The sequence below is a fragment of the Nicotiana tabacum genome, chromosome 19 (assembly GCF_000715075.1).
Source record: "Nicotiana tabacum cultivar K326 chromosome 19, ASM71507v2, whole genome shotgun sequence".
NCBI lineage: Eukaryota > Viridiplantae > Streptophyta > Magnoliopsida > Solanales > Solanaceae > Nicotiana > Nicotiana tabacum.
This window is the reverse complement of record NC_134098.1, coordinates 16,002,651-16,019,382: the sequence shown is the minus strand read 5'-3', so window position 1 is coordinate 16,019,382 and position 16,732 is coordinate 16,002,651. Positions and strand designations below refer to the sequence as shown.

General features: G+C 35.6%; 2 protein-coding genes and 1 pseudogene across 2 annotated transcripts; 1 reads left to right on the top strand and 2 right to left on the bottom strand.

Annotated features, from left to right (window-relative positions):
• Nucleotides 1-6,189: 6,189 nt before the first annotated feature.
• On the bottom strand, nucleotides 6,190-6,762 carry LOC142173396 (uncharacterized). Its single transcript, XM_075238976.1, has one exon. It carries the CDS (start codon nucleotides 6,760-6,762, stop codon nucleotides 6,190-6,192), a length of 573 nt encoding a protein of 190 aa, XP_075095077.1.
• Nucleotides 6,763-8,543: 1,781 nt separating this feature from the next.
• On the top strand, nucleotides 8,544-9,134 carry LOC142173395 (dehydration-responsive element-binding protein 2F-like; annotated as a pseudogene).
• A 2,771-nt stretch (nucleotides 9,135-11,905) lies between these two features.
• LOC107763182 (feruloyl CoA ortho-hydroxylase F6H1-3-like) lies at nucleotides 11,906-13,876 on the bottom strand. The gene is made up of 2 exons (XM_016581648.2): nucleotides 13,293-13,876; nucleotides 11,906-12,562 (listed from the first exon to the last, which is right to left on the bottom strand). The coding sequence occupies exons 1-2, from the start codon at nucleotides 13,805-13,807 to the stop codon at nucleotides 11,986-11,988; spliced, it is 1,092 nt and encodes a 363-aa protein (XP_016437134.1). The 5' UTR covers nucleotides 13,808-13,876; the 3' UTR covers nucleotides 11,906-11,985.
• Between the last annotated feature and the right edge of the window lie 2,856 nt (nucleotides 13,877-16,732).

Genomic DNA, 16,732 nt, shown 5'->3' with positions numbered 1-16,732 from the left:
GAACCATCTAGCCCGTGTAACGAATAAAACAGCCAAACCGATGATATGGCTCTATCTTAGAGATGGGAAACAAGGTACACAAAATAAGTATAAGGAACCGTACTTAACATCACACTGTTGTGGCATGCAACCCGATCCAAATATGGCATTGTTGTGGCATGCAACCCAATCCAATCATGACATCGTCGCGGCGCGCAATCCGATCCACATAACATACCCGTGGCAGCGTGCCACCCAATACAAACAATATACCCATGGCGACATGCCACCCGATCCACTCATAACAATCAATAAGGAAACACCCATCAAGACGAAATGCTTATACTTAGTAAATGCCCGAATATCGACCACAAGCACGCCAAGTGCATAATACAACCCTAGGGAGACGGATAGTGACATACACTACAAAAACCCAAGCACGACTCAGGTGCAATAAATGACCTGCATCTTAGGAGCCATCTTGCTCATATAACACCACAAGCTACACGGGGTCACAACACATGTGAAAAGAATCAAGTCGTCTCACAACCCACCTGGCACAATAGAGTATTACATAGAATAGTTGAAAACCTGAAGACTCCTCGGTAAGAAATGCTATGCTGAATGAACACATCCTACCTGACGTAGAGCACACGCCCACATTAGACCCACCAACGGACCACAAGTCGATTATGATCATACCATACTGGGCCACAACCTTCCAAGGATCCACAATGGCCCTATTCATGACACACATGAGCAATCGTCCAATCCGAAACAAACTCCCACAGTCCACAACCAAAGGAGTAGAGTGCCTTCAAGGTATAAACTCTCACATTAGCGATAGTACCATAATCTCTACACTTGGTTTCAATCTTTAACAATCAAGTGACTAACATGTTATACTTATACGATCTCCTTGTAGGATATACCCCCACAATCTTCTGCATCAGGTAGTAAAATTTGAACATTAATGGCCATCGACCATGCTATATCCACAGTGCTAGTCAAGCATCCGCAAATCAATACACGATGCGTCTTACCCCGTACACCATTCTCAGGTAACACTAAGATAATGCCAGCTTACTCTAAACATCTAACCCCCCCCCCCCATCCTCTCCTCCGAGCTCGTGACATTCTTGCCAATATCGAACCACAACCTTGATCCTCCACTTCTAATTCCCATGCCTCTCATTACACCTATCATACCGCTACGCGAGAGTACAAGAATTCATTATAACCCTTGAACAACTAGTAGAATAAGCACTCCATTGGCTAGGAACCCTTCACTTAACTCATTTCAGAAGAACCATTACAACACGCAATTGAATCCACATAACTGCAGAAAATACAAACCTCAAGTCATGGTATAAACCGTCATAACTCTTTGGGGATCCATTTACATATAACAAGGCCATTAGAATCAAATACCTCCAAAATCAATCAAATTATGGTGGTTGTCAAGCCCGCACGTATAACCACCAACCACCTGTATAACTTAACGCGCCAAAGGAACTAATCATTGCCACAATCATGTTGATTCAAACCATTACCAACCAACCCAACTTACTCTAATTTACTCTTGACCTACCTTAGAAATAATAATAGCTCCATTCAAAAACATAACAAAACTCGATCAACACTCATCCCGAATGACCCAAATCACGAGATCACATTGTCTCAATACCCACTGCAAAAACTCAATCCTTAACCACACAACGGACCCAAAATCCTTAGGCATCGCTCTTACATCCTTGAACCTATTAGATCCATTATTGAGAGTCACCCATTCTGACCTGATCCCGAGTATAATCAAACTCCAACACTCTATTAGCATATGAACACTCCCGAAGAAGAAATCGAATGAATTATTTTCCTTGTACATCACCTCCACAAGAAGTATAAACTCTTAGTCTTCCCAAAACCTGCACATTAATCGATAAGGCCAAATATAGCACATATTCATCAAGTTCTTTGCTAGAATTACCCCTGATGTTTTCTTTTTTAGTCATAAATAATGCACTGATAACCAGAAACCGCATAAGCAGACAACCATATGATCCAATCAGGCGGTGGGCTCCCCCACTTAGCTTTAAGCTACAAGCATATAAATCTAGAATCCACAAATATTACCCCTTCCCAAGTGCTATGATCTCTCACCATTAAATCGCCAAACCTCTCGAAATATCTTGTTAAACGCTTCCTAAAACTTCCCAAATCATTAGCCACAATTGACTATTCGACCTCCCGTTGGGTAGTAAGTAGAACTCCTCGTAGAAGCTTCATCAGAAATCACGCAACTGTTGACCTGCTCACAGGAGATAACTCACCTGTGGAATTTCCATACCGACATCTTTCCACGACGTTGCACTGGGTATAACTACTACGAAATCAGTAAACCCTTCTGAGTCCATGCTCGTCCACCGGCTATACAAGTCTGTCCATTCCCCATTGACATCAACTGAAAGTCTGACATTACATTCCAAACTCAAAGTCATGTTGCATCAAAAACAATAATCAAGTTTTCACACCCCTCTTTATTTCAAGCAAACTCTTTTCTGCCGTACTCAATATTCTTCAGTACAGTAGCCACCATTCAAAATAAAGTCCGTAGACCTAGTCACTTTTCACCATGATTCCCAAATCGCTCTATACTTTCTCAAGGCACGTGGCTATCCTGCCACAGAATCCATACGCTACTCTGCCACTCCCACTTCAGTTAAACTATCTCCTTTAAGCAACCTCTCGACCTCTGCTTTTCATACTTGACCTGCTAACAATTCAACCACCACGAGACACCTCCCACCATGTCCTTCCTCATTCTTAGATGCCCAATTACTGCCTCAAATCAAAATCAATATATGTAGCACCTGAACTGATAAATTTGCTACTAACTCTAAGCCTCCTCGAAGATCATCTTTCTCGAGCCATCAGCATTAGAAACACTGATTCGATTCTAAAACCGCTACACACTACCATATCTAACAATGATTCTCAGACACCATTTCACAACACTATGCCCCGAAGGCAAATCAAGAAGACCATAACACCGGCGAGCCTTAATGCGTTCAACAAGGAAGATGACACCATATCATAATTAAGAGTTCCACCATGCTCAAAAATATCAAGTTCCGTTACCCCCAATCAACCGAATCCTGAACATCCATAGTCTGATTGTCTTTCCTCCGCTGGAATTAAATGCCGAACCTCTAAACCATGTACTGCGAAATCCTCCTTTTGAGTCATTCACTACCTAGACACATAAACAAGTACCCTACCATTACACCAACATTATGTGATAACAATGCATGAACATCATAATAATTTGTGCATAGCCTCGAAACCATAGGAAATACAGATACTAGGCTAAAACGGCAGAACACCCTTCCACAAGGCGGCGATAATAGCCTTCTCGAATACGCAGGGAGAAACATCCTGCACCACATCTATAGTACCACTACAACTCCTCGATGCCCAATTGATAACAAGCGCTCCACGTCACATAAGATTGAGTAGGAAGGAAATGAAGGCATAAGCTCTAATGGAATCAAACCACACGAAGAGGAATCAAAAAGGGAAGTGCTCCTAACAGCCATGTAGCTTCTCGAAGATAAGTACAGACATCTCAATACCGATCCGCAAGACTCTACTAGACTTGCTCATGACTTGTGAGACCCAAGTGAACCTAGAGCTCTGATACCAAGAAGTCACGACCCAAAACCCACTATAGGTCGCGATGGCGCCAACGTCGCCGCCGTTAGGCAAACCAACGGTGAACTAACAACTTAATTATTTATTTTATTTTTTTTGAAATCATAATTGTAATTAAGTAAGGAGGTTTACACCTCTAAAATTACGGGTACGTACATAACTAGTATTCTGAAAAAGGAAATGAAAGGTGATAATAATATACAAATCCATAGTCATCTACTAGAATATCCCAAAACTCGGTGTCACAAGTGCATGAGTATTTACTAAGGATTACACTAGTAATACAATATCTGTCTGGAATGTAAATAAGACAGGATAAAATAAGTAATACGATGGAGACTCTGTGGGCTGCGATACGTAGCCTGGAATTTGCAGCTCACCATAAAGTCCCTTCAGCAGCTGCGCCTATGCGCCAAGGTGACCACCAAATAAACCTGCCAGATCATGCACATTTAGTGCAGAAGTGCAGCATGAGTACGTAAATCAACACGTACCCAGTAAGTATCTAGCCTAACCCCATAGAAGTAGTGACGAGGGGTCAACATCGACACTTACTAGAGTTCCAATAAAGCAATATAATAAATTATAAGCAGATATGAAGCACACAGCAATAATGGGGTAAATCTGTAAGTTATATAATCTTCCAAAAATTTCTTTTAAAGGTATGAATTTCTCAGTCTTGTATTCTACCTCAACAACTCAGATGTATCAAGTACCAGTATCAAACGAATAAGAAATACCATATAAAATGTCACGCATTAGTGGAAGGATAATCTCGTTAATATTCGGACTGCCAGTGAAATAACGCACGATTATACCGAGGTTGTTCGACATGATCTAGAATAATATGTACATTGCCGAGGGTCGAGAAAGACAAGCTATAGATGCATCTATTATACTGTCGAGACATTCAGCCCGCTCCATAAGAAAGGAAGGGAATTACCAAATTACGAAACACGTGCTTACAATACAGTACATGAGCACAAAGTGAATTTAACCTTTACTGTTTCTCAAATAACTTTCCAACAACTCAAGGTGATAAGGCTCGGCCTAATATATACATATATTTCTAAATCAATTCAATTAATTAAGCAAGCAGAATAAGTTCAAATAATTCAAATATTACATGATAAAGTCCTAAGTCTACCCAGACATAAACATGCTTTAGCTACGTACGGACTCAAGTCACCTCATGCGTACGTAGCACCCATAACCAGTAGCACATAACAATTACATCACGTGGGGGGTAATTTTCCCCTCACAAGGTTAGACACGGGACTTACCTCGCTCTAAAGTTCCATAACTGACTCCAACACCTCTCTAACACCTCGAATCAAAGCCAAACGTTCTAAAACTTGTCAAACAACGTGCAAATTAAAATATACTCCAATCGCGATCGCGAATAACAAGTTGCCCAACTCCTCCAGATAGCCTCTAGTATAATGGTGATAACGTTTTGTACAAAACTCCAAATGACAAATGATTTGCCTTTTTGCAAAACTAGACACCAATGGCTACAACTTTCATTTTTAGATCATCTCCAAATTTCTTATAGATTGAAAGATATAAGATTCCAAATTCAGCCCTCTACAGCAGAAATTTCTTCTTCACGAACGCGAATTTGCCTCCGCGAATGCGATTCACATACCCCTTTCTCCATTTTTCTCTTCGCAAACGCGATCCAATGTCTGTGATCGCGATGCACACTACTATAGCCAAAAACCAGCAATTAAAAATGGCCTAGAAATGGTCTGAAACTCACCCGAACCCCTCGGAATCCCATACGAACATATCAGCAAGTCCCAAAATATGACACGACCCTGCTCGAGGCCTCAGATCACACCAAACAACATCCAAACTGCAAATCGACAATCAAAGCCTTCTTTTCAATTTCAAACATCCAAACTTCAATGAACGCGTCCGAATCATACTTAAACACTCTGGAATGACGCCAAACTTTACGTACAAGTTATAAATAACGATACCAACCTATTTCAAGGCTCATAACCCCAAACAGACATCGATAACACCAAAATTTACTTCAAATCAAGCTTTAGAATTCTTAAACTTTTAAACCAACTTTCCATAATAGACGCCGAAATACTCTCGGGCCACCCGAACATACGCCCAAGTCCGAAATCATCATACGAACCTATTGGAACCTTCAATTCTGATTCCAGGGTCGTTTACTCAAATGTGAAATTTCAGTCAATTTTTCCAACTTAAAGTTTCCAAAATTAGAATTTTCCATCCAAATCAACTCTGAACTTTCTAAAATTCGATTCCGACTACGCGTACAAGTCATAAAACATGAAGTGAAACTACTCAAGATCTCAAACTGCCGAACGACATACTATAGCTCAAAATGACCGATCAGGTCATTACATATATGGCTCATCAAAGTGATGTATCAAAATATCATATTTAATATAAAATGCAGATATCTTAGCAATAAGAGATTCTCATTCCTCTTTCCTTAACTTTTGCAATCTTTCTTTGCTACTTTAACAAGTAGCATGGTGTTTGCAATGTCTTGCTCTCTTTTTTTTGTAAACATTTATTGAGCTTATTTGTGATTGCTAAAATATCTCTCATCAAATGCAACATGAATTCAATCTCAAATGTTTGACAAGCCCTGAGATATTCTATTGCCATGGCTCTTTCATCTGTAGAATGTGCATCAAGAACAAGCGATTCAAGAACATTAAGAATAGAGCCAAATATAAGAATAATATTATTAAAAAATTTAAAATGAGATCCCCGACGAGTATCATATGCTCTTGAAAGACCAAGTTCTTGATTCAAGCCCCTACTGGTTGTAAGCTCACACATATCTAATGCCTCTTGAATTATTTCTTTTTGAGATTCTCGTAATTCATCCATACGCTTTAAATAATATCCCAATGTATTCAAAATATTTGAAATCAATACTACAAGTTCTCCCACTTGAAGAGATTTCTTAGAAAATACAACAAGGGTAACTTGAAGTTGATGAGCAAAAGCATGAATGTGATGAGCCGATCTACTTTCTCGCTTAATCAATATTTTAAGACCATTAATCTCACCTTGCATATTTCTTGCCCCATCGTAACATTATCCACGTACATATGATAGACTTAAGGAGTGTTGGCCATGTAACTTAACAATTGCACTCTTCAGAGATGAAACACTAGTATTTTGAACATGAACAACATCAATAAATTGCTCCATCACAAATCTCATTCTATCAACATACCGTAAGATAATTATCATTTTCTCCTTGCGTGACACATCAAAAGATTCATCAACTAGCAAGGCAAAGTAATCACCATTTAGCTCCTCGATGATAGATTTAGTTATTTCTATCTTATATGTTGTAACAATATATTTTTGAATCATTGGAGAAGTCATTTGATCATTTTGATGAGCATGTTCCAGTATAAAATCATGAATATTATTACACATTTTTGCATACCATAAGAGAGTTTGAAGAAAATTACTCCTACTAAGTGATGACTTAAATTCTTCATGACCTCAAAGTGCTAACCCTTGAGTTATAAGAAGTCTTACTATATTAACTGAAGCAGTTAAGCGGACCAAATACTCATGCTTAAATTGATTAAATTATCTCTCTAATGAAGATTGAATAGACTGTTATTGTCGCAAATCTTGACATTTTTGTTTTAACCGATTGTGAATGCTACTTGACCCACCAATATGTTTATCAAAACCTTTCTTTTTATGCCAACTCTTAAACCTTGTACTTTAAAATGCATCACCTCTACCTTGATGAATATTATTATCTTCAAGTAGATACAAAGGCGGATCCAGGATTTAAACCTTATGGGTTCAGCTTTTAAAATTTTTAGTATTGAACTCATTATATTTTTAAAGTTATGGGTTCATATCTACTATTTTTGCAATTTTAATAAATTTTTACATGTAAATTTTTACTCCGCGTCAAAAGTTATGGGTTCAATTGAACCCGTTAGTAATACGCTAGGTACGCCCCTGAGTAGATAACAATATAAACAATAGTCTGCATCTTTACTTACACTATACTCCAACAAATCATGATAATCATCATCAAACCATTTAGGATTAAATCGATGCATTGATCCAGAAAAATTAATTTTAGGAAAGTTATGAAGTCGAGGTTGACAAGAACCTTGTCGAATGTATTCTCTTCTAATAACATCACGATGATTTGGATGGGAGTTTAAGATTTGAGTTCTTTTCCCCGGGTCAAACTTTAAAGAATTTAAATCACATTCATGAGAAGATGGTACTTCTGAATGGTTAATATTCTCTTCCTGGATAGGTTATATGAGAAGCCAAATTTGATTTTGGTGCTTTGATAAAATACCTCTTCACTGAGTTTTGAGACTGAATTATAAAGTAGGAATGTAATTAGAAAAATTGTTATACAAATATTGTATTGAACTAAGCTTAAAGAAGGGTTAGCTTCAACATAAACTAAATAAAATACAAATTCATAAAAGGATTCAACTAGAAGTAAACATTGTTCCAAGACTCAATTTTCTTTAGTTTAATATCATCTTAATTTTCTTTAGTCTAATGTCATCTTAGTTTTCTTTAGTTTAGACAAAATTTTATTAGTCTAGTATTTCAATGGGACATATCACTAAGAGCACCTCTAAAATTGCATTTTGAACTTCTTCTCGCTAAAAGTAACACTTACTTTTTCAATACAATTATAAAGGTACTAGCTTTGACACATATTAGATTATTAATTTGATGTGTTAGGAAACTTATTTTAGTTGTAACTATATTATGTCTTAATTTCTTTAAGTAATTCACATGAACTAATTCTAACCCAATGCTTGAAACTTGTTGTTTCGAGTATTGAGCCTATGGCTTATGATGAAGTAGCTAGGAGATTATATGGTGCTGATGCTTATCTTAATTTGCCACATATGAGAACTAATTTCAATCCATTAAAAAAATCACAAAAGTTCAAATGGTTTTCTTCAAACAACTTTGTTTCATCATTCCCTAATAATACTACTGGCTTGCTCAACTTAAATGCTCAGCCTAATGTTTATGTAATTCACCATAAACTTTAAGAACTCAAGAAAATAGAGGCATCATCTTCAAGTTCTTCAATCAGTGATCCCAAGAATGAGATACAAAACTTCAGTAAACAATCCCGTTTGACAATTCCACAAGTTAAGGAGAAGGAAGTTGAATTTTCATCACAAAATAAATCAGTAGTTCAAGAAAAGCCTCAGATTGATCTGAATGAATTTCTTCAACAACTTGGAATACGGAAAATATATGATTATAAGGCAGATAAAAGTCAGGATCATAGCATTAGCTGTTTTACAGAGTCAGAAGTTTCATTGAAATATGACAGTTCAGTTGCTAATTTCTTTGCTGATGCAAGTTACAATTAGGACACATTGGGTGCAATATCAGAGAATTTGATGGTGCCAAAACTTTAAGAGTCATTCTCAATAACATCACTGATGCAATAAGAACAACAAATATCTATAAAGAAGCTTTTAATCTCCTTGATCGAGTCAAAGTATCTCAATTCTATAAAAACAATCAGCAATTATTTTTCATAAGTTTATAAAAGCAAATGCACTAGAAAACTCAATAATTTATAGTACTAAAGTCTACAAAATCAAGAATCAACAAACAACAAACAAGAATCATTAACCTAAATTAAGAATCAATATTCATTAATAAACACAAATAAATTTCTGAAAAAAGGTTAGGAAGAGAGAGGAACTTACCTGGGAAGCCACGACGGAAGAAACGTCGGCGATCGGCAATCGGCGAGGCAACGGAGAGAAGAATAGTGGCGAGGCAGACATATGAGACCAGTGGTGTGAGGTAACGAAGAGAGAGAGTGTCACGATCCCAATTTTTCTCTGTAGATTGTTGTAACGGCACATAGTCTCTAAGACTAGGTAAGCCTAACACGCGGAAGTAAATGAAAACAATAATATAATCTATAATCACAAAACTCAACAACATATATATAAAGGAAAATCTCTATAACTCAAGTGTATACAATAGCCCAAAACCCGACGTAATACAAGTCACAAGCTCTATGACAATGCCAAGTCATTCCTATACAACTGTGTCTACTAAGAAAAATATAAAAAGGGATAGAAGGGGACTCCAAGGCCTGCGGATGCGGGCATGTATACCTTGAACTCTCCAAATGCAAACTCAGCGTACTAGTGTTGGGACTGATAAGATATACCTGGATTTGTATAAAAAGATGTGCAGAAGCGTAGTATGAGTATACCATAATGGTACCCAGTAAGTGTTAAGTCTAACCTCGATAGAGTAGTGACGACGTCATGTCAAGGCCCTACTGGAGATAATAAGAAACGAGACGAAAGATATAATGATATACTGATAACCACAATGGAAATGAAACAAAAAGGAAATTTACCAAAAATTAACAACACTGAATCAAGATATTTTTTCGATTTATTTTTCATAAAATTAAAAACCTACCCTAATTAGCGGTACAGTTATAGATTTATATAAGAACCTACTATTTTATTAAAAGAAACCTAAAAATCGATTCGATGTGGTACGATTCGGTCGGTTTAATCAATATTTAAATATCCATTAACACCCTAATTACAATGAGGAGAAAGAAATATTTGGTTTATCTCTTGCGGTGGTAATTTGTTAAAAGAGTCAGATGTGCCGAAGATCGGGAGAAAGCAACAATAGCATTTGAGCAATATTTTTTAAAAAAACAAAGTTAAATTGACAAGAGATGGGAAGAACTTCCACCGAAATCAGGAAAAATATGAGTATATGACACTTCTCCTAAATAAGAGAAGAAAAATTCTCTCGGCAGTTATTTTTTATGAGAGAGAAAGAGAACTAAGATATCAAGAATTTAAATATAATCCCTTGTTTTTTAGTAAGAGTTGGAGAATAAATACGTTATTATTAAATACTAGTAGTATTTTATTTATATATGCTACATTTTGTAATAAAATCTGCAATTATTAGAATATTCCAAATATGGTAATATTAATATAACTACTATTTTATATAAGAGTCCTACAGTGTAAAAATCTCTTAAAATTTACAGCCACTTAGTCATTTTAACCATTTAATTAATTTTTATCCAATAAAAAGTTATTAATAATATACAAGATTTTTAAAATATCTAGAAAAAAATTTCAAATGGTTTTCATTGAAAATATATAGGCGAGGCAATATACAAAAATTAAGAAAGATTGAAGGTAATTTAAACTGGTTTGGAGTTAAAATTCGTAATTGAAATCGAGTAAAAAAATTTAGTGCTTAAAAAAAATCTTGTTTGGGGGGGTTGTGGGGGGGGGGGGGAGGTTCTCTCAATTATCTTTTTTTCTCTTTTATATTAGTAGATTGATGCAAGTGAATTGACCGAATCATATAAAATATATTATGTATCTGATTTATCGTCATCAAAGTTTGCTTTGTTAGCTTACATATGATACCTTAGTACCTCGATCCCAACAGATTTTGGGATATAGCAGTTCAATAGATTTTGGAACTTTTGTCTTTTGTCGTATAATTTATCTGCATTTTTTTGACACTGAAAAATCAAATGAAAGACAATTAACTTTAATGGAAATTCATCAAAAAAACTTTTCCTATTTTTGCAATCCAATTCATTATTCCTAGTCCTACAGCTATTATGATTCTCCTTAATAAATATAATGGTATTAAAATTAAAGCTTTTTCTCTTGTAGTTCTAATCCTGTAGTGGTGTTTCTTTCATATACACTTATTAACCATGATTAATTAATATATATAATCACCTTAATCAACTACTTGACCACGAAAAATTAATGTAGTTACACAGGGTGTGAGCAAGTTTTTCTCGTCCGAATTAATCTTCTTCTTTTTTTTTCTTTTTTTTTTGTGTTGGCAAGCCAAACTCTATATATAACTATTTGCCAAAGAGAGGAGTTATTAAAACATCAATGCAAGCTCTTTTAATTGGGTCAATATTTATTAGATTGAAAATAAAAATAAAAAATGTGAAATAAAAAATATAGCATTGAAAAGTTATGTTTTCTGGCAATTGTGATTTTTGGGTGAGTTAGTAAAACTATTGTGATTTTTGTGTTAGAAAATATAATTATATGATTTTGATTTTAAAAAATTATAGTTATATGAGCATTTATGAAATTTATTCATTCAAAGCACAACTTGTGAAAATGCTATCAATATTACATGCCTGGACTTTTCTTTCCATTATTTTTCTTCCTTTCAACTTATGGGAATGTTAAATAAAAAAAAGGTTGTTACACTTGACAAAATATCTCATATCTTTGCAAAATCAACAGTGTCCTTCCCATCATGAGCTTTCCTGAAGAAATGCTTGACATAATCCGAGTAAAGAACTTGCTTATAAGCTGGCTTTTCACCACTTTCCAACACTTCTTGTAAAGGACCAATAACATCATTTGGCTTAGGATTCACAAAAATTGGCACTGAAACTCTGTTGTTGCTTCCATTAGCAACAACACGATGTTCGATACTCTTGTATCGACCATTGCTCAGAATTTGAAGCGCATCGCCAACATTAATAACAAGCGCTCCATTAATCGGAGGGACAGAAAGCCAAGTACTATCATTGTCTAGTTTTCGCACGTAAAGTCCTCCGATATTGTCCTGAAGCAAAATGGTTAAAGTTGAGACATCAGAGTGACGCCCTACCCCGACAGTAAGTTCAGGATTCGGACATTTAGGATAGTAGTTAAGGTTGATCCTCTTTGAACCCATTAGAAGTGATTCTTTAGCTTCATCAATCTCTTTCACATTTAGTCCTTTCATTAATGCTTCCATCAATCTTTTGATCACAAGCTCTGCCTTTTTCATGAATTGAAGTGCTTCATCTCTGAGATCAAACAATAATTAGATAGGTTTTCTTTTGAATATGTTTCTTAACAAGTTAATTTCACATTGGTTCTCTAAATTTTATCCACTGTAACAATAAAGTCGCTAAACAAATATTTGTCGCATTAAAATAATTGAACTTTACTCACTATAACATTAATTAGCAATGAAATTGACCATATTAATCTTTACTATCTCTTCACATAAACACCCCTAACACATACTCCAACACTATTTACTCCCAGGGAAATGTAGGAAAAAATAATTAATTCATTCTTGAAATCTGAAAAAATCAGATATTTTGGACGCCAAAAAATTACTTATTATGGACCGGAGGGAGTAGTTGGTAAACTTCAATTAATCCAATATGACAAATATTATTTTTGTGACTTTACTATTATAGCGGATTAAGTTAATTTACTTTAATATAACAAAAGATGGTTTTTATAAGGGATCTTTATATAAATAGTCAGCTGGATTCATTTCTTACTTTTCCTAGCCGGTATATCGATTATATACCGGCTGGATACATAGATTATATATTGATATACACGATGATATACATATTATACATCGCTTATACATATATTATACATATGTCGTCTATTTTAGTTTAAGTGGTTGGATGAGCGGCTATTTAGGTTAATTTAAAGTTGGATGATTGTATGTGAAATTAACCTGTTTTTTAACTTGAAGTCGAGAAAAACATGAAAATTAAAAGAGAATGAAACCTGCAAGCAGGAGGCCAAAAATCAGCAGCTTCTTCATCAGAAACATAGAAGAGGCTAAGGTAATCTTTCCACTCTAAAGCCTTTTCAGCTTGAGGAGTAAAGCTTGTCCCAAAACGAACATTATTTGTAGAAGAGTAATCTTTTGAGTACTTTCTCTTTTCTTCAGCAGGCAAAGCAAAGAACCTATGTGTAGCATCCTTAACATTCTCAAATACTTGAATTGGAATTCCATGATTGACAATCTGAAAAAAGCCCCATTCCTCTGCTGCATTGCATATCGAATTCGCCGCTTTTGGATCATTGAAGTTTGACATATCAATGACTGGTATAGATAGTTCTTCAGCCAACTTAACATTGCTCACGTAAATTCGTTCTTCGAGTGGTTGAATATATTGCTTAGGTAGAGTCTGAATTCCCATATCTGCAAGACCTTTCACTCCATGGCCTTCATTTACAACAAAATTCTTGACATTCCATGTGTTGGAACTAAGGAGTGTTGACAATGATGGAGCCATAGTTTTTGATTATTATAACTTCAGTTATTGAGCTTATAATTTGTAAGGAGAAGTAGAAGAATAGATGGATAACTTCAAGTGGTATTGAATGCTATATATATGAGTTTTCAAGATTGCATTCTATTGTAAGCCTACTTTGGTTGCAATTCTCATGCTTTCCTTTTCATGATAATGCTCAAGTTGCATTGATTATTCAATTGCAAATACTTGGCCTTGTACTGGTGCCAAAGTAATTTGCCTTTTGAGTTTAATTTCAATGCACTGACAGTGTAAAAACTATTTACAAAATCACCAATTATAAGATAATTACATATAAATATATGCATCAACGGTAAGTTGAATTTGATTTTTTTTTTTTAAAAGTCAATAAATTGCTATAATATGTTAAATTATACTATCGTAAAAACATTACTGCCAATTTATAAGACTTATATTCTTTGCCTATGTGATTGTAGGCCTCGAGTTAAAGTTTTTGATATTTATATTTTGCTAGAAGTTGCTGACATTATGAAGTTTATATTATTAGCAAAACAAAAGGAGCAGAGCCTTGGCATGTTTTACTCAAGTTTCAGTACTCGGGGTTGGTAGAAAGGAGTTGTTGAAATTGCAGTATGTTTAATGGCTAAAACTCTCAATGACTGATCCTACTATATGATAACTTCCTCAAATATATTGTTCATGGGTGGAATTAATCAGAAATTGAATTGTATGATCATTATGTCTCATTTTCTTTTTCTTTTATTTCTTCTATTCTTTTTTGTCATTTTCTTGGCTCTATTTCATATGTGGCATAATGGGTTACAGTAGGTGACACTTGCCATTTTATGGAGCTTTCTTTTATTTTACTATATTTTTTTATTTTTTATTTTTATTTGCATTTTCCTTTGAAAGAATTGAGGCCGTGAAAGTCACACTGTAACACTTAGCTCTAGGTAATGGGAATTTGGCACTGGCCATTCAGAATAGTAATTGGTAAAAAGGAAAAAAAAACATTTTATTGTACTTAACACGGTCCAGCCTGATTTGACTTTTTTAGTAATAACTTTGGCAGAACGTAACGAAGTGCAAAAAGTACTTATTCATCACACTTATTCCCCATCCTCTCTTCTTCTCTTCTTCGTTGATAAATCTAGTAGGTGTTACTTGTGTGTGCTAAAATTCGAAGTTTTCTACTGTTTTCAAGAGTTTAGAATTGAAAACTTTAAACCCTACTAGTTCGAGTAGGTGATTTATCTACCTAAACCCTTTGGTAGACAATTTTTCGTGTTGGTGAGAGGTAATATGCACCGAATAAAATAGTCTAGATATACACAAGCAGGTACACGCACTACTGTTATTAAATTAATTTGTAATTTAAACGTTTATTTTATTCAGTCTTTGATCAACAGTATCACTTCAATTTTTGTTATGATACGGAAATTTTATTAGTTCCCAGTTACAAGCTAATATAGTTTTAATTGTTATACTTCAATTAACAATTGGGGCGGGATGGGGAGATTGATGGAGATGTCACACATTGTATTGGGGCTGGATGGATGAAATGGAGACTCGCTTCCGGTGTTTTGTGTGACAAGAAGGTGCCACCGAAACTTAAGGGTAAGTTCGTGGTGGTCAGACCAACGATATTGTATGGGGCTGAGTGTTGGCCAGTCAAGATCGCTCATCTCCAGAAGATGAAGGTAGCAGAGATGAGGATGTTGAAATGGATGTGCGGGCACACTAGGTTAGATAGGATCAGAAATGAGGTTATTCGCGACAAGTTGGGTGTGGTCCCCTATTGAGGACAAGATGCGGGAAGCGCGGCTTAGGTGGTTTGGTCATGTGAGGAGAAGGAGCACAGACGCACCGGTGAGGAGGTGTGAGAGGTTGACATTGGAGGGCCTACGGAGAGGTAGAGATTGGCCAAAGAAGAGGTGGGGAGAGGTGATTAAGAAAGACATGGCACAACTTCAGCTGACCGAGGACATGACCCTTGATAGAAAGATATGGAGGTCGAGGATTATGGTAGTAGAGTAGGTAGTCTAGAGTGTTCATAACAGTAGTATTGGCACGCAGTCTCGCTTTCTGTTGGTAGTAGGTTTTTATGACTAACCGTTGTTTTCTTTCATTGTTGATCACCTTACTGTCTTGTTGTTTTTATTCTGCTTTTATATGGCTTTTTGGTACTGTTCCTTCTTGTGTATATTTTCATTAATGTGGTGCTTATGCTTTCCTGAGCCGAGGATCTATTGAAAACAGCCTCTCTATCCTCACAAGGTAGGGATAAGGTCTGCATACACACTACCCTCCCCAGACCCCAACAGTGTGGGATATTATTGGGTATGTTAGTTGTTATACTTCACTCTAACTCAGGCTTAGTAGTGTTATTAATAGACATTGAGAAAACGGACGACGTTTCAGATCTCAAAGTTGGAGGGGCAACTCGTATGAGTCACATTTCAGTGCGTTTCTTCTATATTTTGTTTTAAAAAAATTGACAACAGCTAGAAGTGTGAAATCACCCTATGAATATGCATCTCATCCAATTAACTGGTCTAACTTCAATCAACTCATCTAAAAGATTTTGTTCGAGATATATAACTTGTCGAAGCATGTTAAACTGGGACATATTAGTTAAGCATGTGTCTTAGTTTGATTGGACACATAATTTAAAAAAAATAAGGAAGACTTTTAAATCTTATAGTCTTAAAGTAAGGATATGTATAATGTACCAAAATGCCCTTGAATCTTGTAGTTTTAAATATGCCATAACATTTGTGTAAACAATTACTAAATACAGAAAGAAGTATTCTTTTTTAAAGAGATTAAAAAGAAAAGTTATACACATGAATTGAAACGGAGGGAGTATGTGTTAATGCTCGGAAAAAAAATACTCAATCGACGTACGTGGGTGTATACCATATGTTCTTTTCCTTTATCGAATTA